General features: G+C 39.9%; 2 protein-coding genes across 5 annotated transcripts in view; one reads left to right on the top strand and one right to left on the bottom strand.

Annotated features, from left to right (window-relative positions):
- Positions 1-15,153, bottom strand: part of trappc9 (trafficking protein particle complex 9) — a 383,326-nt gene extending 368,173 nt beyond the window's left edge. For 2 of the 4 annotated variants that reach the window (XM_017715936.2, XM_017715935.2), the window contains exons 1-4: positions 15,051-15,153; positions 12,700-13,300; positions 5,736-5,881; positions 3,916-4,041 (exon numbers count right to left, since the gene is read on the bottom strand). In XM_017715936.2, coding sequence (XP_017571425.1) covers positions 3,916-4,041; positions 5,736-5,881; positions 12,700-13,283 — 856 coding nt within the window. In that variant the 5' untranslated portion in view covers positions 13,284-13,300; positions 15,051-15,153. Of the gene's footprint in view, positions 1-3,915; positions 4,042-5,735; positions 5,882-12,699; positions 13,301-15,050 lie in introns of those variants that run through there. The other 2 variants (XM_037542854.1, XM_037542855.1) reach the window with 1 other exon arrangement.
- Positions 15,154-17,526: 2,373 nt separating this feature from the next.
- fhl3b (four and a half LIM domains 3b) overlaps positions 17,527-23,397 on the top strand; it is a 45,171-nt gene continuing 39,300 nt past the window's right edge. The window contains exon 1 of the mRNA XM_037542866.1: positions 17,527-17,655. The gene's annotated coding sequence lies outside the window, so the exon portion shown is untranslated. The remainder of the gene's footprint in view (positions 17,656-23,397) is intronic.

The raw sequence follows: 23,397 nt of genomic DNA, 5'->3' as shown, positions 1-23,397 counted from the left end.
ACTAGCACTTCAGTTTGCCAGACTGGCATAAAAATAACATTAAAACAGTCCATGTGTTACAACATTTTGTTGGAGGCATGCAGGCTTTTAGCTTAACTCAGCTTCCCTCTTAAAAAGGCACTATGACACCCAACAAGTCACAAACACGACTGCTTGATTTCCCCACTTACCACGTCACCAGTCTTTTAAACCTGCATATCAACTACACACTGTTAAAAGCACTGCAAAACAGGAGAAGGCACACATGCAGCGTCGAGGGGAAGCATAGTTAGCAGCATCAGTCCATGTATTTCTGCATTAGTTGGTTAAAGAAGCATTAGGAACATTTTAATATTCGTTCAATCAGGCCCATTTGTGGTTATTTCAGTCAGAAAAAAGACAAATCTCTGTATTTCTTAAACAAAAAAAAAAAATCTCATCTCATGTAGAACGCAAACAGTTCCTGTTTACAGGTGGTTATGAATCAGCACAAAATAAGTGACCTTTCCAGTGTACAACCAGCGTACTAAATATGTATATCCAATATGTTGCACTACTCTGTTCCAAGAAAAAAGTAATCCCATCACTGGGTCACTCTACAGAAACGTCCACTTTTCTACCTGTCCACAGGAGTCACTGGTGTTACCGATCCTCACTGGAGTTACACCTAAGAAAGGTAACACCAGTGAAACTTTCTATGAAAAACGCATTTTACAAAAACAGCTGCTACAGAGCATCAACCCATGTTTTCAACCATGGAATATCCAATAAAAGTATTTAATTTGATTTGTTTTCCATTTTCTCACAATTACCTAAGAATAAAGGTGGTCACACCAGTGACATTTCATATGAAATCAAGAGCCATGTGAGAAAATTTCTGATACGTTTATACAGTGGCCTCATCATGAGCTTTTCTTCATAGATCCTCAGAAAACAGGTAAAAGGAAGTCGAGTGATGACATCAGTGTGATTTTTTATTTTAAAGTAAGATATTCTTTGTTAAAGTAAGATATTCTATGCAGTAACACCAGTGAGGCGACTCCTGGGGACCAGGAATATATTTTATAATATTCATTTGGGATTTCTATGTCATTTAATTCATATATTCCAGTCATGTGTAGATTACTGTAGTTAACTTTGCAGAAAAACATGATCTTTTCTTCAAAATATGGCCTCAGCTTTCACACATGACTGTGAGGACCAGCACTTCTGTGCTGCTTAGAATTCTATAAAATTGATTTAAAAACCAATATTTCTAAATTGATGACTCAAGACGGTGCAACTTAAAGTAATTTGTTTTATTTTAAAATATGAAAAATTGGAACCATAACGTGTTTAAGTGTAATATATCTGTGAACACTAGGATCACAAAAATGGACCTTTCTGTTTCTTAGAGTGACTGCACTGTAAAATGACTGTGTGCTTTAGTTACACTGAATATAAAACAAATTGTGCTGCACATAAGAAAAAGATGCAAGTATGATAGAGCTCCATAACTTCATAGATCAAATTAGTAGGAAGCTGTGGATGGGTTGGTTCTGTTCTTGATTGCTGTTAGTTTATGTATTTTATTTTAGGTTCATCTTATTTTGTTATATCTTTATAATTATATCCTTTTGTCTTCATTATACGAATTGTGTATTACATCCATCTGTGCAAACCCAATTCCATCTTAATAAAACTATAAGCACAATTAGTAAATTTGAAGGAATGTTAGATGTGTCCGGAATGATGAACAGAGCTGTAGATGATCCGATAATGCCTGTAAAAGCTGAGAACATCAAAAATACATCCAAAATTAAGTTCAAATGAAATTTATATCCAGAAGATCTTGTGTGTAAAAAGGAAACAAATAAATAAAAAGTGGTGATTAAATCTCAAGGCATTTAATTTCTCGAGAAATTACTATAAATATAGTAGATGATTAAAATAAATTTCTTAGTACTTAATAACTTCTTGCTGTTCCCCCAAAGAAACTTGAAATATCAATTAAGACATCTTAAAAATTCCTTCTGGTGTTTAGTGGGACCTCATTTTTCATCTACGCCTTCATTTGTTCATGTATCCATCCACTTCTTTATTATTCCATCCATTCATCTATCCTTGCACTAATACTTCCAATCAGCCATCCAGTTATTCTTCTACTAACCACTCATCCAAGCAACTATATATTCAACTGTTTATTCTATCAATCCATTTCTTATTCCACTTATTCCTACACCTATCCAATTACAATTTTCATCCATTCATTCGTCATTCATCGATCAGTCCATTTATTGTCTAATCCATCCATCAATTTACTATTCCATTCATCCTTCAACTTAATCCATTCATCCATCCATTCATCTACAAGTCCATTCATCCTTCAACTTATTAATCCATTCATTCATCCATCCATCCATTCATCTACAATTCCATTCATCCTTCAACTTATTAATCCATTCATTCTTCCACTTCCAATCCATATATTCAAACATTCATTTACCATTCCATTTATACTTCTGTTTATTAATCCATTCATTCACTCATCCATCCATCCTTCTATTTTCTAATTTATTTATCCGTTCATTTCTATATTTTTTCATTTACTTTAATTTCCATCCATTTATCCATAATTCCATTCATCCATCCTCATTTTCTACTTACTACTTCATTTCACCCATCCATCCATTACTCCATTCATCTATCCATCCTTCCATTTACTACTCCATTGATCCATCTATCGATTATCCCATTCATCCATCCATCCATCCATCCATCCATCCTTTCATTTACTGTTCCATCCAACAATTCATTTATCACAACACCCATTCATATTCCATCCACCCATCCATTCACCAACTTATCATTGCATCAATCCAAAGTCTAATCTGTACATTAATCAATAGGGGGTGTTAGTAGTTACTGCAGGATGGACGGGTGGTCGCTGTGTCAGTAAAATATTTTCGAGACTGGACGCTGAATCCTGCCCTGGTTCTCAACGACTGAGAACTGCCGTGCAGACTACAGGTCACAGAGCAACGAAGTCTCGCCTGGCTAGCAGCTAGGAAAAGAGATTTAAGACGAACATTTAGAGACGAACGGACTTATTCGCATATATAATCACCGCAGTTGGTTTTCTGGTACGTTAAATCTGCAACTAGAGACTGTCTCTTTCTAAAATGTTGCGAAGATGCAGTCGCTTCTCTTTCGAATTCACCCATTCAACCTTAAATGGTGCAGCGGTTACATTCTGCACCTCAGTCAGAATTTAAGGTGGAATGGGAAAATTTGAAAGAGTAGCTGGAGAATAAGAAGCAACTTCAGCCTTGTAAATCAGCCAAACGTTGAGAGACATTTTACAAGAAACTATTCTAGTTTTGAGGAAAAGTTTCCTGAAGGAGATGGAAGGAAAGCGGGTATAGCTGATCTAAAGCTTAAGGCAGAGAAAATTAAGTCTGCATTTTTGTTTATATTTTTCAGCCTATACTGGACATTAAATGTTGGGGCTCTCAAGGTGGTTTGATTTTTTGTAGAAAGGACAAAATGTCTCTTCTTAGCATTTGAGTTGTGACTCCTGACCAAACCTGGCTTTAATGCAGAGGGTGCCGGTTGGATTTCTCGTGTTTCTGTTATGTGCCGCCACAGACTGTCCGGGCGCTGCACTTACCCACTTCCAAGTTCCGCCTTTTATGTTCTGTCAACATTTATGCTATAAATTAAATATTTAGAAAATCTTTTTTTGAGTTTGTGAGTCGATTCAGAATCGCTTACGTCCGCATCGCAATGCATCTAAGAACTGAGTTTTTCCCACACCCCTAACGTCTTCTGAAAGTCAGTCCAACTCAGAGACATGTGAGTCACATCAATAGCGCTGGACCTCCTGCCACAGAGAAACCTGGTGTATCTGAGAGGCGAAGCTGGTGAAGGTGTCGGAGCCTGCAGCTCCAGACTGACCTGGCCGATGTCTCTTTCCCGTATCTGTTGCCGCGGAGATGCTGGGCTTGCGTGCGCCGCTCTTTCCCGCCGTGCCTCCTGGGTAGTGGAATATCACTGAGGCAGAGCAGAGACCCTCCAGCGCAGCTGAGACAGAAAACAGCAACAGACAGAACAGCAATAAGAATTCACAGAAGTTCTGCAAAGTTTTTGAGATTCAAAAGTTTGGGCACCTCCAGTCAAATGACGTTATATTAAAGTGAAAATAAGCTACTACATTTTATACAGAGACCACACTTCTGCACATTTTAACGCATAATTAGCATTTATTTGCTGAAAGTAACATGCTGGTAAAAATAAAATCTAAATGTGGCCTGTGCAAAACATCTGGCACATTTTATATTTTATGTTTTATTTCTTTACAACATGTTGAACTCAGCAGATAAACAGAAACTGTACTCTAAAATGTGCAGAGTGTATGTGTATATGTCACAAAAAGCTCAAACAAAAAAGGAACCAAGAAACAAAAGACGGAACATTTTGTACAACAGAATTTCTTTTTGGCAGACGAGCTCTGAGATAATTATTCTGCTTTTTCAAAAATGACTTTGGGCAAAAATGTACCTAATTTACCTCATTTTCTCTTCCTACTCCAAAGCCAGTAAGCCAGCCATGGCGTATTTGGTGTAGAGATGGGCAATATGATACTATATTATCATAAGTGTGATAAATTGTGTTACTGTGACAGAAAACATGCCTTTCTGAGAATATCGTGGATATCGTCCATACCTAAAGAATAATGACCAACAGCACGATAAAAAGAAACCTACTTAGTCCTGTCTGATTTGATTTAGTGCAACAGAGGATGTGAATAAAAGGACGTTGAATTAAAATCATGATCAACCCAAAATTTTTTATATCCGTTTTTAAATGTAACATTACTAGTGCATTCTGTCTGTGTGCCATAATACAATGACACATGCCGTTTATTGTGAAAATGTCTTTAGATATTGTGATATGATATTTTTGGCCATATCCCACACCCCTAGTTTGGTGTCTGAAGTTTTGCACTGGAGCCATCAAGCTAAAAAAACCCATAATGGAAGCTTATTGGCAAACAAGTAGTCGTGCGCTAACTGCAGGCCTACATAAGCACACACTTGCCTCAAACGGTGTCGAGCCATTCAGTAATCTCTGACAGATCTGCTTATGTGGTCTCTGACAATGCGTGACACACTTATCTACAATCATGGACTAACGAACAGACAAAAGCAGGTTTTAAACGAGGCAGCAGCCAATTTAAAGCCTGATTTCTTAACAACTCCACACTAAGTGTGTGAGGACTCAGGCATGCAGAGTACACAGGGGGTGTTTTTACACTGCACAAAGAAGCAGAACCTTCGGCACCAGAGAAGTGGAACTGTTGTGTCCACTGGCCATCAGTCCAGGACCAAAGTTTCCGGTTTTATGGTTTTGGTACTGGCTCAAGATTGTTACCAACCAGTATGTAAGCACTTGCGCCTGAACCCAGCGACAACTCGGCACATCCCTTACTTGTCCAGGTGACGTTTAAGTCACTAAGCACTATAACATCCCTAGTAAGTTCCACAGGGTGAGCGCTGTTGTTAAGTTTTTTTGTCCCAGTTGTTTCTCAAGTAGGCAGTAAATAAGCCAGAACTAGAACCGTGACATGCACTCGTTCCTGTTTGTGTCAGTTCTTGTTTTATTGGAAAATCAGCCTATGATAACTGGTGGGTATGAGTTTCCAGTACTTGTTAGCTACACAGGCCTCATTACTCCACGGCATGATTTGAGTCTTCATTCAGAAATCAGGGTCTTACCCCCCAACCATAGGAAGTCATTAACGGAGCGGAGAAGCTCCACAGCCATGTGGTAGTGGACCAGGGCATCCTGCAGCATGCCTGCCTGCAAACACAGGTCTCCAACGTGCTTCCTCATGCGGCCCTGGCAGCGCTTCTTATAGTGCCTGTGGAAGAAGAGGAGGAGGCTCACAATTAAACTCACAGATTAAATGCATAAAGTGGTGCATCAAAACGTACATAATGTACATAAATATCTGCCATGTTTAAAGGAGAACGTCTTATTTAATTCAGTACATTAGTTCCACTGACTAAGCTCTCGCACTCAAGTGACTGGTCAAAGTTTCAGCATAATCAGATTATTAACATGTACGTAAAGTCATTCTGAGTAGTTTGGGGTGAAATGCTTTGTTCTAGAAAAACTTGGAGTCAGAAATGTTCACAGTAGTAGGAATAGGAACCAGACATCCACCTCTAAAAGCTCCCTCACAGAAAGTTACTATACGAAATGGTAACAAATGCATGTGTCTGGTATCAGGTTTTATGCCAGCGTTGTCTCATACTGTATTTTTAATAGGCTCAGGGAGTCTTGTTGGTGCCTTAATAAAGAAAAAAAGGATATTTTATATTAACATTACATGTAAAGCTCAGAAGTTGCATATAGATTCACTGGCCATTCTGGAAAGCAAATGATGTCTATATCTGCGCTGTTGACATTGTGACCCCTGGTTCCTATCAGCACCACTGTAAAGAAATCAGAGTTTCTGCAAGTTTATGTACACTGGACCATTTCACACCAAACCACTCTGAACCCATTTCACTACAGCACAATTTCAGATTATTAAAAGGAAAAGTTTAACAAACAAAGAAATAAAGAAATAAATGTACTCCGTATCTCCCCTTACACCAAATGTAGTAAGTCAGCCAGGACATGTTCGGTGTCCAAAGGGCATCCAAAGTCCTTTTTTTCCTCTCCTTAGTATAAAATGGTCAAAAATGGCCAAAGTAACTTGAAAATATCTTGAAACCTGAATTTTGTCTGTACTTTGTGCTACACAGTGTCAGAAACTACTCAATCGGGTCTACTAGAGATACTGAACAATACAACACAGATTGGGGGGGGGGGGGTTTGCACAATGCTAATTGGTGGATATAAGCCAATTCCATTTTTCCTGATAGCTACACTCTCAAAGGTTCTTTAGCAAAGAGAACTGTTCCATATAGAACCTATTTGAAAGAGGTTCTATGTGGCATCAAAAGGTTTTTCTATTATCACAATGTCACGCTTGTAACAATAGAAGAACCTTTTTGGTGTTGTATAAAACCCTTTTCAAAAAGGTTCTATATAGAACGATGTGCAGAACATTCTACGTCAATTTGAAGAACCCTTTCATTAAGCCAAGAAGCCTTTATTTAAACAACAGTAACAGCAGTAGAACGCTTTTTGGTGCTATACAGAATCTTTCAAAAAGGTTCTATATAGAACAATATGCCGAACATTCCCCATCAATTTGAAGAAGCCTTTCATGATGCAAAGAACCCTTCATCCATGCAGAAGGGTTCTATAAGTGTTCATGGTTCTACATAGAACCATATTGAAAATGATTCAATATCGCACAAAAAGGGTTTCTCTATTGTTATAAGCTTGACATTGTAACAATAGCAGAACCATGTTGGCGCTATATAGAACCCTTTCCAAAAAGGCCTGGTGACCATCAGCTGGGATCAAACCCACGGGCTCCTGATTTATGGCCTACTTCTTTGACTGCTACACTTCAGGCAAGTAGCTGGAGGTGGTTGAGACACAGACAGGAAGGAGCAGAGCAGGGAGGGAGGAAAGGTGAGCACTGGCCAGAATGAGAGGGGGGGGGGGAAATAATAAAATAAAAGAAAATAACAGCCATCAACTAAATCTAATCTCTATCCCAGCCTGGCACAGGAACAAAGAGGGCGAATAAAGGATTAAAAGGATGTTTTAAAAAAATGTAAAAACATGAATGAATGAATGAATGAATGAATGAATGAAGGGAAGGAGACGCATGCCTGTGGTCTGGGTGGGTCAAGTGTTTCTCATTTAACCGTCTGAAAATATAATCCAACAATGCTAAGAGTTGGAGTCGTCATAATAAACTACACCAAGACTCCGCCTGGATGACCGCGTTAAACCTCACAGCTATAACGGAATCAAACGTGTGCCGTAACATAACGGCAGTACGTTAAAACCACGTTAAACGTTTGAAAATGTTTTTCTACTTGTGAGCAGTTCATTACGTTGAACATGGCACTTTAAGGTGATAAATCACGTCGACGCTCCTGCCTCCGATGTACTGCGGGATTTCTTATATCGAGTGAATTAGACTGAACCCCTTGTACTGAAAGATGATTTCTTATAAAACCAGTACTATTTTCAAATCACAAGAGCTTTACATTTAATTTAATTAACAAGTTTAAGATGGGGTTAAACCAATTAGAAGCAACTAAATGTACAACACAACCACGACGAACTGGCGGTCTGATGCACTTTGCTCAATTTTCAAGCCTTAAGCCAGTAACAATGGACTAATAGGCTTATAGGCCTGGAAAAAGGAAAAAGAAAAAAATTTCTCAATTTCTCAATCTAGACCTCAATTTCTAAGACATAATCACAACATTGGTCAGAAATATTGACATTCATATATATTTTTCCCCCAATATGCGATTTATTCAACATATTCAGCTCATATCAGCACAGTTCTGTCATTTACACTGGTTAGCTGTCCCGGTTTATATCCAGTTTAAACTTCTCCTGCTTACATACAAATCTCTTCATGGTCTGGCACCAGCCTATTTAGCCAAGCTCCTGCACCCCTACTGCCGTGCCTGAACACTCACCTTTACATTCATGGCATTTGGCAGACGCTTTTATCCAGAGCAGCTAACAATTTGATCATTTTACACAGGTAGGTGAAGGTGGTGTTGGGAGTCTTGCCCAAGGACTCTTATTGGTATAGTGTAGGGGAATGAACCCCAGTCAACAGTGCAGGAGGCAGAGGCGTTACCCACTACACTATCCAACCACTTTGGTCCTCTGACACAGGCCGCTTATCCGTCCCAAAATTTAGCCTGGTCATTGTTGGGGGCAGATCTTTCAGCGTCATTGCCCCCAAACTTTGGAACATATTACTACAATCTCTTCATGATTGTTCTCACTTTCCTCTTTCAAATCTCAGCTTAAAACATTCTTCTGCTCAGTGATGGCTTTTTCCTGCCTCTGTAAAGTGACTTTGGGTAGGAGAAAAGCGCTATTTAAATTGAGTTTGAGTATTATTATTATTATTATTATTATTATTATTAAATTGTCCTGCTCCAACCCCCACCACCAACCCATAAACTAATTTTGTTCAAAACTTAACTCCCAGGGAACACAGTGTAAAATGCTGAGAAAAATCTTTGTATGACGCAAAAATTAAGTGTTATATAAATGTGCTTTCGCTTGGTTGTTAGCTTTGTTTCTGTAGGTTTCTCCAACTGAAACACAACGTTTTTGAGAGAAAGTGGAGGAATTCAGATTCAGATTCCTTTATTGATCCCAAGGGGAAATTGCAGTTGCTACAGTTGCAGCCATTTATGTAAAAATAAACACTTTACTAATAATTTAAGACAATATAGAGAAATGTACAGTATGTACACAAGATTTAAGTACTTAGGGTTTTGTTGATAGCTGTGTGGCCGCGAGGAGACATGTTGACCTTCAAACCGGAGAGGATGCTGCTTACGGGTGCCCTACTCATGACTATGAGCGCCCAGTTTGCACTGAAAGAGGGGATTTTAGGTAAAATACAGTCGTTTAATGGACACTGGGACGTTTTTCACAGGACATACAGTACTTTGTACATGTATATCGTGCATCCACAAGCGCAAGATTAACGGACTAAGAAAACACAGATTCAGACTCCCTGGGGATTTAAGATAGCTTTTCGACATAAATCAAACCACCATTATATGCAGGTGAAACTTCTTTTGTTATTACGTTCTTTTACTATTATTATCATCATTATTATTATTATTATTATTATTTATTAGCGAAAGTAGGTGACCATTGAAAAACAGCCGAAATGGAATCCATGTGGAAGTGGAAGAGCAAGACCAGAAAGACAGACTGGGACTAAAAACAAGTGAGAACAGAAAGACTTGACCCCCAAAATACAACACTTGACCCCACCAGCATTGGGACCAAGACAAATCTACCCCACCACAGACTGCACTACTTGCTCTGTGCTTATTAAAACAAACCACACTTCAACTGAACACAATACTGGAAACTCATTTCTGCTCAGAGTCTCTTTCCACAGAGGAATATTACAAAGCCGGACTCCTGAAAGAGGAAGCTAACCGTTTTAATATTACGCTGTTATGATTACTCGATTAATCGAATAATCTGATAAGACTATTAATAACTATTTCAAATTTGCCTTCTCGATTATCATGACGATGAGGCATATTTAAAAATTTCCTACTGCTGTCTTAAAATGGGGGGCAGCATGGTGGGTAGCGCTCTTGCCTCACAGCAAGAAGGGCCTGGGTTTGATTCCCCGGCCGGGTGACCAGGGTCCTCTCTGTGTGGAGTTCTCCCCTGCATGGGTTTCGTCCAGGTTCTCCGGTTTCCTCCCACAGTCCAAAGACATGCAGTCAGGCCATTTGGACTTGCTAAATAGCCCCTAGGTGTGAGTCACTGTCTATCTGTCTATCTGTCTGTCTGCCCTGTGATGGACTGGCAACCTGTCCAGGGTATGTCCAGCCTTTCGCCCGTTGACCACTGGGATAGGTTCCAGCAACCCTCGCGACCCAGAAGGAGAAGCGGCTTAGAAAGGGTGTGTGTGTGTGTGTGTGTGTGTGTGTGTATTTTACAGTATAAAACAGATCGTGGTGTACGTGTGTACATATACAGCTGTGTGCAAAAGTTTAAGCACCCCAGTCAACTGGAAGGCGTCCACCTTTTCACCTGAGGCTATTTAAAAGGAATAGTTTCTCTGAAAAAAATCCAATGTGCATGGTTTCCCCAATTACTGCAAGTAGCTAATAAGACGAGATGTTTGGTGTCTGAAGTTCGCTTCTTTCGTTTTACACTGGAGCTGCGAAGATAACAGAAGTCCAAGTCACTCGAAAGTCAAACGATCTGAACATCGGAAATGGACGACATACACGGCACAACCAGAAAGAGTAGTAGTCATCCTAAAACCCAAATAATGTCCGTACTTTTGTTATACAAGTCAAAACAGTGTCATACAGTGTCAGAAGCATAAGTCTACTTCATATTACTCAACAACTTCACACGAATTTGTGGGGTATAAGCTTGTTACCTTTAGCCTCACATCTCCAACGCAAAACTAAAGACCCACACCAGACTGTTCAGTGAACCGCTCCTCCAGACCAAGAGTCCAGCTTTGTAAACACGTGAAAAGGCGCAGGCCACTCCTGTACATTTACTCTTAGCACTCATCAATTAGGAACAATGAGCTTGACCTTTCTGCTCTAAGCCCAGACACAACAGCACTGCGGTCCAGCCAGCGCGAAGCTGCAGGGGTGGCTGAAAGTGGGTGAGACAGGGGTGAACTAAGCATCGACTGAACAGACCGCTCACCTTTTCACACCCAACAATAAACTCACAGGACAGTATGGAAGAAAAGAAAGAAGAAAGACAAATAAAACAAGGCAGAAAACTAGAAAAGGAAAAGAATTCAAAAACATGAAACAGGAGAACAAAAACAAACAATATTTGAAGCAACACAGACAGACTGAAAAAGCTGGAGGTGGTGCGGACTGATAATCTGCGCTCCACTTGAGCTCCAAGCGAAGAATAATACATATAAAAATGACATCTGTCCATCATAAAATGATCAAGCTAATTATTTTATGTAGTTTTACTTAATAATTTGAATCCTTTTTGTCTTATGGGCTCAAATTTAACACTAAATAAAGATTTTAGGCGGTATATGTGATACATATTAGACATACACTAGATGTCCAAAAGTATGTGGATACCACTCCTACCAACGCTTGGCATTGCACGTGATGATGAGCTTAGACTTGTGTGCAGCTGCTCGGCCAATACATTTCATGAAGCTCCAGGCACACAGTTCTTGTGTTGATGTTGCCTCCAGAGGCCGTTTGAAACTCTGTAGTGAGTGATGCAGCAGAGAATAGGCTATTTTTAGGCAAAATGATCTTCAGCACTCTGATCCATCACTTCAAGGCCGAGTTATTGTTGCTCCTTGAATCTTTCATTTCACAATAATAGCACCTACAGTTGACTACGTAGATCTATCATGGTAGAAATATCTTAAACTGACTTGTGGCAAAGTCCTTTGACAGTGCTACATTCAAGTTCCCTGAGCTCTGTGGAGATTGCATGACTATGTGCTTGACTGTATACACCTGCTAGCAATGGTTGCAGCTGAAACACCTTAACACAAAACTATTAGGGAAGTCCCCATACTTTTGACCATATACTGTATATACTCAGTCATATCATTTTTGTGGAATTTTTTTATCTGCATGTTGAGTTTAAAATACTGAAGAAAAAAATACATAAAATACAAAATGTCATAACTTTTGCACAAGCCACGTTTTATGCTTTATTTTTTTTAAATTATGCCAAATTCAGCAAATAAATAGAAACTGTGCACTAAAAAAGCCATGCTTAGGTTTGTTCCCTGCAGAGAACGTGTTAAACCTAAGGATGTGTTCATTTTCACTTAGAAAATCAACAACAACATGTAATTAGACCTGTAGATCAGTCTTAAAGGCACAGTAACCAAAGCAGGATTTTCACTCATGAAGGAAATGAGAGGCTGGAAAATGGTCGTGTAAAATGAATTATGACTCTGATACACAAAACTCCACCAAGGCCATCAGTGAGAACAGAATAACAATAAATACAATAAAAATGCTGTATATGAAGCCCTTTAACAGGCACTAGCAGATGTAGCTCCAGACCCAAACTCACCTGCTGTCAGTGTCCAGCCCGACAAAGTCCTTTTTCTCGAAGGGCACGCAGAGGAGCGGGATTTTATCTCCGGATTTGTCAGTGGCCCGGTCCAGTCGCTTAGACTCCAGCACGATGAAGATGGACTCGACAAAGTCCTCCACCCTCTTCTCCACATCGGGGCAGTTGTCATAGCTGGGGTAGAAGGCCACGTCCGTGCGCTGCTGCTCCGCTATATCCCCCTGCAGGCCGAACACCAACAGGCGCGAGTCGTACAGCGTGGAACCAAAAAGCTCCTTCTGGCCGTGGAAACGCTCGGCCGTCTGCGGCCACTCCTTGGCCGAGCTGCAGCTGGTCACCGAGATCAAGCCCACGACCTTACGGTGTGTCTGGAAGTCGCCCCACTCGTTGTTCTCGGGCGGGTAGTGGTGGCGGTAGCGGATGAAGAGCGCCCGCTGGGTGTCGCGCACATTCACCTGATTCACGCTGGAGATCCGCTTGTAAATTCGGAAAAACTGGTCCTCAGGGACAATGCCCACCGGCTGCACGACCACCAGCACCGTCTGGTGGTCTTCCGCACACTGCATGTAGTCCGGGACACTCATGACTGCACACAGCAACTCTGGAGAAAAGGAATAACACACGATGGATGATTCTTTCTTTAAAGTGAGAGTTGTTGGTTTTGCTAATTTGGTGAAAAATTATTCCTGAACCCAAATGCAACCAATCAACCGTGTCGGATGTTGTGCTTCTTGAGTTTCTGTGCTGGAGCTACAAGGCGAACGTAACTTACAAGTAGCAAAAGCTTATTAGCAGTTAACAGTGGGTTAACAGTCTGTGTGTGTGTAATTACACATTTCCACCAGAGAGGTCTCCAAATCCCCAAGTCTTACACAGTGTAGCGTATCTCAAACAGACTTGCTTGTGTGGCGCAGCTACACAGCGCATAAGCAAGTCCACAGTGGCAGTGATGGGAACCAGAGGTTTCCTACAACAATACTCACTTTATTTACTATCCAAAAACATTCAATTGAACTGAAATGGTTAAGATCAGAGCTGAAAGAGTCCCTGCTGTTGTATTAAATCTGCAATCAGATAATGCAATAGAGCTGCAATTTTAATTACAACCTGCACAAACAACAAAGGACAGGAGCCAGACGTCCACCTCTAAAAGCTCCCAGCACAGAAAGTTACTACATGAAACGGTTATGAATCCACTGCCTGATGTCGGAGACGTTTTTCGATATTGCTGAGATGAGATTTTGGCCTCAAACATTTGGGTCTATTCATGGCTGGGAGGTAAATGCAGGGCATTGTGAGGCTAAAAAAAAAATTTTTAAATCACTTTTTCCAGATTTACTGCCAACATTACACATCAAGACGCTTGTATGTTCAGTGGATGGAAATAAAATGGCTGTGTCCCTGCTGTAGACATTGTGACGTCTGGTTCCCATCACCACCACTGTAAAGACATCGGAGTCTGGAAGTTTCTCTACAGTGAACCACTTCACACCAAACTGCTCTGAATGGCTTTGTTTACATCCCAAACACCAATCTGAAAGCTGACTGAGAAAGCGTTGCATGTGGCTCTATACGAAACCTTATTAAGTGCTTATAAATGGTTATATACAGAACTAAAGGTTATACTGATACACGCTTGACATCCTAAAACCAAAAGAACCGTTTATGCTTCCATACAGAACCATTTTAAACAGTTCTACACAGAGCCGTGTACAACACATTCTCCATCACGCTGTAGAACCATTTCACCAAGCAAAGAACCATCTAATCATACAGAACCACTGTAGCTCTCTCTCCCTCCCCGGCCTCCAAAATAAGAGTCCTAAGCAAAGGGAACCTAATAATAACCAGCAAAAGCATTTAGTGAACAAGCTACAGTTACTTAAGCCGTTTTTATGGTGTTGACGTAAGTGGAAACAACTGAAACTGATGTTTTTCCCCCCTCGTGTGATTTCTGAGATCAAAATAAATCAAAATAACAATGAAATTTGATTCAATTTGCTGGCTAGCAAAAGACATCTCTGCACCAACCAGTGATTGTTTACCGCGCTGAAAGCAAGCTAAACAAAACGACGGTTAAACAGGCATGTCAGCTTTCTACCCTGGTAGCTCACCATAATCAGCTTCACGTTCCGACTATTTATATTTTATATTAAAACACAAACAGAGGCAGAAGAGAATCCAGTCGCCCTTTCCGGGAATCCAGGGGCTCATGTCAGTCGTCTGCACCGCTAAACGGGCCTCTGATAAACACTGTCAGCTCGGTGGACAGAAGGCCTACAGGCGGCTCCGAGTGTCCGCCGAGTAAAACCGATTTTACTGAGATTTAAAGTGAAAAATGAAACACTTACCTGGAGATTAGCTTCACTTCAAAACACTGAGCAGGTCTCTTCGCTGGGTGACGCGGTCCCTCCTCTTCGCCTGCTTTCACCGTTTCTGCCCCCTGCCGGCTCGGAGCGACTCAATCGGGGAGATTTATCCTTTAAAAGATATTAAACGGACATTTTTACAGTTGGTACTGATTCTTTTTATTCTAGATAACACTGGGAGCACCGGGGAAGAAGCTGCCCGCGGTAGAACCGCTATACGAGGTTTAAGTTTGTTGCCTGTTCGCTTCTTGCTCGAACTTTCCGTTCCACCTTAAACCGCTGCCACACTGTGGTGCCTGAATGCGCCCGAACGTTCCGGCCGCGCTGTTTAAGGTGGAACTGGAAATTGAACCATGACGCGAATTTCAGCCTCGTGTTTCCTCTCTATTTCCTCCACTGATCAAACGACGGGGCCAGATCTACTTAATCTCAGCGCGTATTTGTTCTTCCTATGATCCAAGACTCTCTGTGTGGCCTGTATACTCAGTCCGTTGTACTAAGACAGAGCTCTTTAACGCGTGATAGCGGCTGTGGAGACAGTAACGTCCCTGCTGGAAACACCAGCGTAGACCTGGCTGGTCATATACACACAGTGACGATATTTACACATTTATTTACCTGAAAATATGTGAATTTGTGAACACGTGATTTGACTGAATGTAGAATCTCCGTCAGCATCTGAAATCGTGTCTTGAAGAGCTGCAATGCTGTTAAAGTGCCGCTAGATGTCGCAAGGCGTCTGGTAAACAGGGTCTGTGCTACTTTTGGATTGTGGGGTAAATCACCTGTTTTTAGTGAAAATTCCCACCAACACATGATTTTTCTCTATGCCATAAACTGGCATTTTATTTCAGTAAAAAAAAATAATTCAAATAAAATGAATAGGAAATGACAAATGAATGTAAATATAGGGCACCCCTTCACAATAATGGAAATCAAAGGGGTAGGTGACCTTTCACCATGACTAAATGATACTGAAAAAGAATTTAAAGCCAGTTTTATTTATTTATTTATTAATCCCAAACTCACCGTTCCGTTTCTTTGGCCTTATGGTGAAAGACTGTAGTGGATCAGTCGATTCTGCTCTAGATTCTAACAGAGGACATAAATCCAAACGATCTGGAATCTTTCAGAGTGGCTTTGTACGTCTGTGGACACTCCTTCTTATATTCGGATGAGGTAGTGAGTCAGTGTTAATGCTGAATTTTAAAAGACGACTAAACCCCCATATGCTTTTCTGTGGTGCTGCTGCCACCGCTGCTGACGGTGGGACGTCAAGGTTTACTAATCTCCTCTATAAAGGGTTTGAAAAGTTATTTAAGTAAGAAGAGTTATTGGATGTTGGTTGATGGAGGGATAGGTGCTTATTATGGTCTCACTAATTAATTAACTAATCGCTGTTGTCGTAAGAAAACCTTGTATCTCCAAAATCCTAACTTTACAGGAGAAGGAAAAACCCTACTTTATTTATAATGTAAGTCAATGGAACCAGACTTTTTTCCAAGCAATTTTGGGACGTTTCTTTTGGGCCCTTCATCATGAAATTTGCAGACAGTGTAAAGGACAGCAGGCTTTTTCAAATTATGTCTAAAACTGCAAAACAACAAAAAAGGGGATACAAGGTTTTCTTACGACAGCAGCGATATTTTAGTTACCATACCACTATATAGTACTATAGTACTATACTTTACTAGTATATAGTGTTATTGTATACCATTCTGCATATCGGTAATTCATAAATTCCTATTTAGTTGTCACTTAACGTATATGTTACTACCATTAGTCTTTTACTTCTGACTATATTAGTGTGTTAGTTATGTGAAATGTATCATAACTGTATTGTATTAGTTATAAGGGTAAGTTATAACTATATTAGAATAATAGTTATGAGTGTATTATTCAGAATCAGTGATAGGAACCCGTTGTCTGAACCATTAAATGCCTCTAAAAGCTCCCACACAGAGAGCTATTAAGTGACATGGTTATGAATGCACTGTCTGATGACTGTGACAGTTTTATGCTAATGTGTGGCCTGAAATGCATTTTTATCACAAGTTTCAGAAAAGAAAAGTTTTTTTTCCCCCAGATTTTCCACTATTTCAACACTCAGCAGACTCGCATAGGTTTGCTGGCGGTTTTGAATAGTAAATAAAATGTCTGTATCTGTGTCGTGACGTCTGGTTCCTATCGGCACCACTGTAAAGAAATCTGAGTCTGTAAGTTTCTCTACAGTTTTCCCATTTCACACCAAAACCACTCTGAATGGCTATATATGTCTAAATATCTATGTATGCGTGTATGCAGTCCATATCTATATTCATAGATTTCTCATATCCTAGCCTGGCCTGAAAGTACATGGATGGCTATTCCTGATAACTGGTGGAGTGACAGCTCTGTGGTGTGGTATCTGTTCCAGAGGCGGAGCCACGTGGCTCACAGTGTCCCTGAACACACCACACTCACTTTCACACGCTCACACTCCGGAGCGCCGGCTCGGCTCTGCTTCTCCTCCTCCTGCAGTCTGATCACGACTCCCTCAGAGGACTACAGACACGCACCGAGCATCAGAGGAGCCTCAGAGAAGACGGTAAGACCCTCCAGACTCACAGTCAGGATCAGCTTTCTCACAGTTACACTACTCACACCAGCAGCCCGTCTTGGTTACACTTCAAACAGTGTGAGCAAGCATGCAAGACTCGCCTGGTAACAGCAATGGAAAACCATTAGTGTTTAACACAGTATTAGGGTTTAGACAGGACAGTGAGCGTGTAGACATGAAGGGCTTCAATCCAGAGCTGGTCAAGGACCACTTTCATGAGCTTTTTTCTTGTTTTTGGACTATATAATCGGGGTGGGCTATATCCCGGTTCATATCACCTTCATTTGAGACCTAAAAATGTGTTCTCTTTAATGTGTTAGCTGTCACATTATCCATAAAACCCATTATATCCAGAAGTGCCACGAATGAACACACAGCATTTTGGAATGAAACGCCTCATACGGCTCATTTATCTGGGCAGCAAGTCTGCTTAGCCTTGTAAAAGCACCATGAAACATTAACGTAGATGAAACCAAATGTTGATGCAGTAAAATGTGGTGAAAAGGAAATGAGAAGACGGTGAGGTGGGATGAAAAACAAATTTCTATTTCTCCAATAACGGATTTTTTTAACGGGATCAATCCTAATATAGCACTGGTATTTTTTATGTGCATAGTCCTGAAAATTCTTGAAAGCGGCCCACAATGCAGTGTGAAACGAAAGCCTTCGAGTGTTTCTTTTCCCAGAAAAAAAAAAAAAGTAGTCGGCATCTCGTGAACTGGTCAGAAGAACACAGGTTGGGGTCCAGATTTCTCCTGGATGCCTCCAGCCATCGCATTGATTGGTTGAAATCCACCAGCAGCACAACTGATTCAGTTTGATGATGTTTAATGATGCTCAGACAAGTATTTGATGATAACTGCAAATAATACTGGGCTTCCTCAGTTTTCATTGTAATACTATTGTTTGCGTTTATCGTAATATTAGTGTTGTTCTGAGCATGTTGCTGTGAAATGTCTTGATATAATCGTCTATATGAATAAACATTTTCTTACTTACTATGTCTCAAGGGTTCCATGCTGATAAAATATATAACATCAACACAATTACTACTCGTTTTACTCACTTTTGGCAGTTATTGTGATGGTGTGATGTATGTTTTTCATGTGGAACTGATGCACACATTTCAATCACGTTACTTCAGTGCAAGTCTTTTGTTAGTGTGTCCAGATAAACAGCTTTTAAATCTAATTTTCTACACTTTTGCACAGAATTGTATGTCATATATACTGTTATATATGATAGGGTGATGTGATTAGAGGTATATACATTCATATGTACCCTATTATACACAGCATGTTACAGTGTGATGTGGATGAGAATTTGGGTGAGTGTACCCAGGTTTAAATGTTAGTAGTGGCTGTAATGCTAGTCATATTTTGCTGGTGTTTCCTGTCTGTTCCCACCTGTCTTTAAACCTGTAAAACACACACCATTGTAACGCACATCAGGAAACATATATATAATGAAAATGTTGTCCACCCTTAAGTATTTTTGGCCACTGTTTATGCTGTTACAGGTTCTGAAGTTCTATTAGATTTATTTCCCCTCAGGAAATTGCTGAGGAAATCAGATTTTTCACATTGACTGGATGATTAATTCCGGATAAAGTACCTCTGCAATTTCCATAAATTCCCCACAGAGATCCCGAAGGGGTTCAAATCGCTCCACAATTATTACCGTCAGACTGTAAAACTACACACGCTGCAGATTCATACTGGATTAAAATCGCTCCACAATTATTACAGTGAGACTGTAAAACTACACACGCTGCAGATTCATACTGGATTAAAATCCTTTCACAATTATTACTGTCAGACTGTAAAACTACACACACTACAGATTCATACTGGATTAAAATCACTCCACAATTATTACTGTCAGACTGTAAAACTACACACACTGCAGATTCATACTGGATTAATATCACTCCACAATTATTACCGTCAGACTGTAAAACTACACACACTGCAGATTCATACTGGATTAAAATCCTTTCACAATTATTACCGTCAGACTGTAAAACTACACACGGTGCAGATTCATACTGGATTAAAATCACTCCACAATTATTACAGTGAGACTGTAAAACTACACACACTGCAGATTCACACTGGATTAAAATCACTCCACAATTATTACTGTCAGACTGTAAAACTACACACACTGCAGATTCACACTGGATTAAAATCACTCCACAATTATTACCATCAGACTGTAAAACTACACACACTGCAGATTCATACTGGATTAAAATCACTCCACAATTATTACCATCAGACTGTAAAACTACACACACTGCAGATTCACACTGGATTAAAATCACTCCACAATTATTACTGTCAGACTGTAAAACTACACACACTGCAGATTCACACTGGATTAAAATCACTCCACAATTATTACAGTCAGACTGTAAAACTACACACACTGCAGATTCATACTGGATTAAAATCACTCCACAATTATTACCGTCAGACTGTAAAACTACACACACTGTAGATTCATACTGGATTAAAATCACTCCACAATTATTACAGTCAGACTGTAAAACTACACACACTGCAGATTCACACTGGATTAAAATCACTCCACAATTATTACCGTCAGACTGTAAAACTACACACACTGCAGATTCATACTGGATTAAAATCACTCCACAATTATTACCGTCAGACTGTAAAACTACACACACTGCAGATTCACACTGGATTAAAATCACTCCACAATTATTACCATCAGACTGTAAAACTACACACACTGCAGATTCACACTGGATTAAAATCACTCCACAATTATTACCGTCAGACTGTAAAACTACACACACTGCAGATTCACACTGGATTAAAATCACTCCACAATTATTACCGTCAGACTGTAAAACTACACACACTGCAGATTCACACTGGATTAAAATCACTCCACAATTATTACCGTCAGACTGTAAAACTACACACACTGCAGATTCACACTGGATTAAAATCACTCCACAATTATTACCGTCAGACTGTAAAACTACACACACTGCAGATTCACACTGGATTAAAATCACTCCACAATTATTACCGTCAGACTGTAAAACTACACACACTGCAGATTCACACTGGATTAAAATCACTCCACAATTATTACTGTCAGACTGTAAAACTACACACACTGCAGATTCATACTGGATTAAAATCACTCCACAATTATTACCATCAGACTGTAAAACTACACACACTGCAGATTCATACTGGATTAAAATCACTCCACAATTATTACAGTCAGACTGTAAAACTACACACACTGCAGATTCATACTGGATTAAAATCACTCCACAATTATTACCGTCAGACTGTAAAACTACACACACTACAGATTCATACTGGATTAAAATCCCTCCACAATTATTACCATCAGACTGTAAAACTACACACACTGCAGATTCATACTGGATTAAAATCACTCCACAATTATTACCATCAGACTGTAAAACTACACACACTGCAGATTCATACTGGATTAAAATCACTCCACAATTATTACCATCACACTGTAAAAACTCTATCTGTAATGAGCTCCTTTGTTTTGTATTATAGTTTTTTGACATATGAATCCAGTAAAGAATATTTAGCGTGCCAATCACTCTGTAACCCAGCCTGAGGATTGTGTGGGGCCTTTCCCCCTAAGGGTCCGCTCACAGAAGAAGCAGGAAAAGCGAGTTATTTTTGTCTAGGCGGCTTGCTCTGTGCTAACCCAGGATGGAATTTGTGTGGCTTCCTCTCTTCTTTTTCTCTCTCTTCCTTTCTTCTCTTTATTCTGTCTCCCTCCCTTTGTTTCTATCTCTCTCTCTTTACTATTCTTTTCATCCCCTGTGTGGATTCAGTGACTTAGGGTATGGTATAGTCGTCTATATCTTAAAGGGTCTTAATTGATGCCAGTGGAGGCCTTCGATCCAGTTCTGTGTGTTAGAATCCAGAGTCATATACCCAATGAAATAGATGGTTACACTGAACAATGAAATTCTGCCTCTGCACTGCTCTGCAGACAAATCACTGTAAAAACATATATATGCATACATATATCATAACGTATACACACACACACACACACACACACACACACACATATATGTGTGTGTGTGTGTGTGTGTGTGTATAAGTTATGATATATGTATGTTATTTACTTTTAAAGTAAAAGATTTTATATAGCCAAGCTATATTGGTTTATATACATTATATATATTTACTTATATATATATATATATATATATATATATATATATATATATATATATATATATATGTGTGTGTGTGTGTGTGTGTGTGTGTGTGTGTGTGTGTGTGTGTGTGTGGTGTGTGTGTGTGTGTACATACAGAAATGGAGGAAATATAAAGTGCGTGTATCATATACAACACATTCTGTGAGTGTACAAATTCTGACAGACAAAAATACAGTGCTCTATGTCAAAATATATTACTAATAGAACCAAAGCAATGTCTGTACACCTGGACATCAGATCACCATGGGCAGCGTTACCTACTCTGACCTATTATTAACAACAAAGGATCCAGCACACAAGAAATATGACACAGATCTTTAAGCACAAAGATTTGTCTTTACAAACATCATGTTGATGAAGACTTTTAAGAGCACCCTGGACGCCAAACTGAAGCTCTTCCCTTGGACACATTCTGAGAAGAACGAGCTCATTGAAAAAGACCATTATTCTTGGAAGAGTTAACCCTCTTTTGCACGATGTTGCCTCACTTTACAATAACATCATACATGTTTAAAGACAACGACAGGATTAACAATAAAGAGAGGGGTTCGAGTAAGTCAAGGAAAACATGTACTTCGTCACACTATCTCTTAGTGGGCACATTTAAACCTCTTTATTACCATTCAGTATTTTTTAAGAAGCAGCATTGTGCGACAGTGGAATGGATTTAGCCCGTCACAGTCCAGGTCTCAGCACTTCAGGGAATACAGCTCTATTTCATTCCTTCCCATTGACCCAAGGACCCCTACACATATTTTTTATGTTTTTGAATTTAATAATTTAATAATCAGGTCCAAAAAATCAAGGACAATTTTATGCAAAAAAAAAGTTATCTGAATATGTAGATTTTTAAATGACTCTCATAATGCGTGCAGTAGAAGGTTAAAGGTAAAAGAGGAAGAGGACGACCAGGTACAAGATGGATGGATACAATTAGAGGAATCATAAAACTGCCACGTTTACATGCAGCCTAATAATCCGTTAGTAATCCGACTAATCGCTCGATCGGATTACACAGCGTCCATGTAAATACCTCACTCGGAATAGTCTAGTCCAATTAAGGCCATTCGGAATACAATGTCTATCTGGTTGAACGAGGTGGGTAAACCTCTAAATAATCCGTTAAATATTAGAATAATAGCCGTGTAAACGCCTGAAACGTTCTGCGCATGCGCGGCGCGTCACAGGTTTATACCGTTCAGCAATGCGGAGCAGAAACTGGTTTGCAGAGGAGGCGAAGTTCGTGCTCTGAGCTTTAAAAGACGGCGGTGGGACGGACGTCCAGCTTCTGTGTCTCAGAGCACGACGTCTTCCTTTATAAGTGCATCTGAAGGACGTTTCTCGCAGCCGGACATCAGTTTAAAGCCATTAAAAACAAGCGCGCCGACTGGACCTCACGTGACGTTCGCTGTCATGGTAACGTTCACTCTAAGCGCAGCTCCGCGCATGCGCGTCATTTTGCATCG

The sequence above is a fragment of the Pygocentrus nattereri genome, chromosome 11 (genome assembly GCF_015220715.1).
Source record: "Pygocentrus nattereri isolate fPygNat1 chromosome 11, fPygNat1.pri, whole genome shotgun sequence".
Taxonomy (NCBI): Eukaryota; Metazoa; Chordata; class Actinopteri; order Characiformes; family Serrasalmidae; genus Pygocentrus; species Pygocentrus nattereri.
Note: the sequence above shows the minus strand (reverse complement) of the source record. Positions and strands in the feature narration are given on the sequence as shown.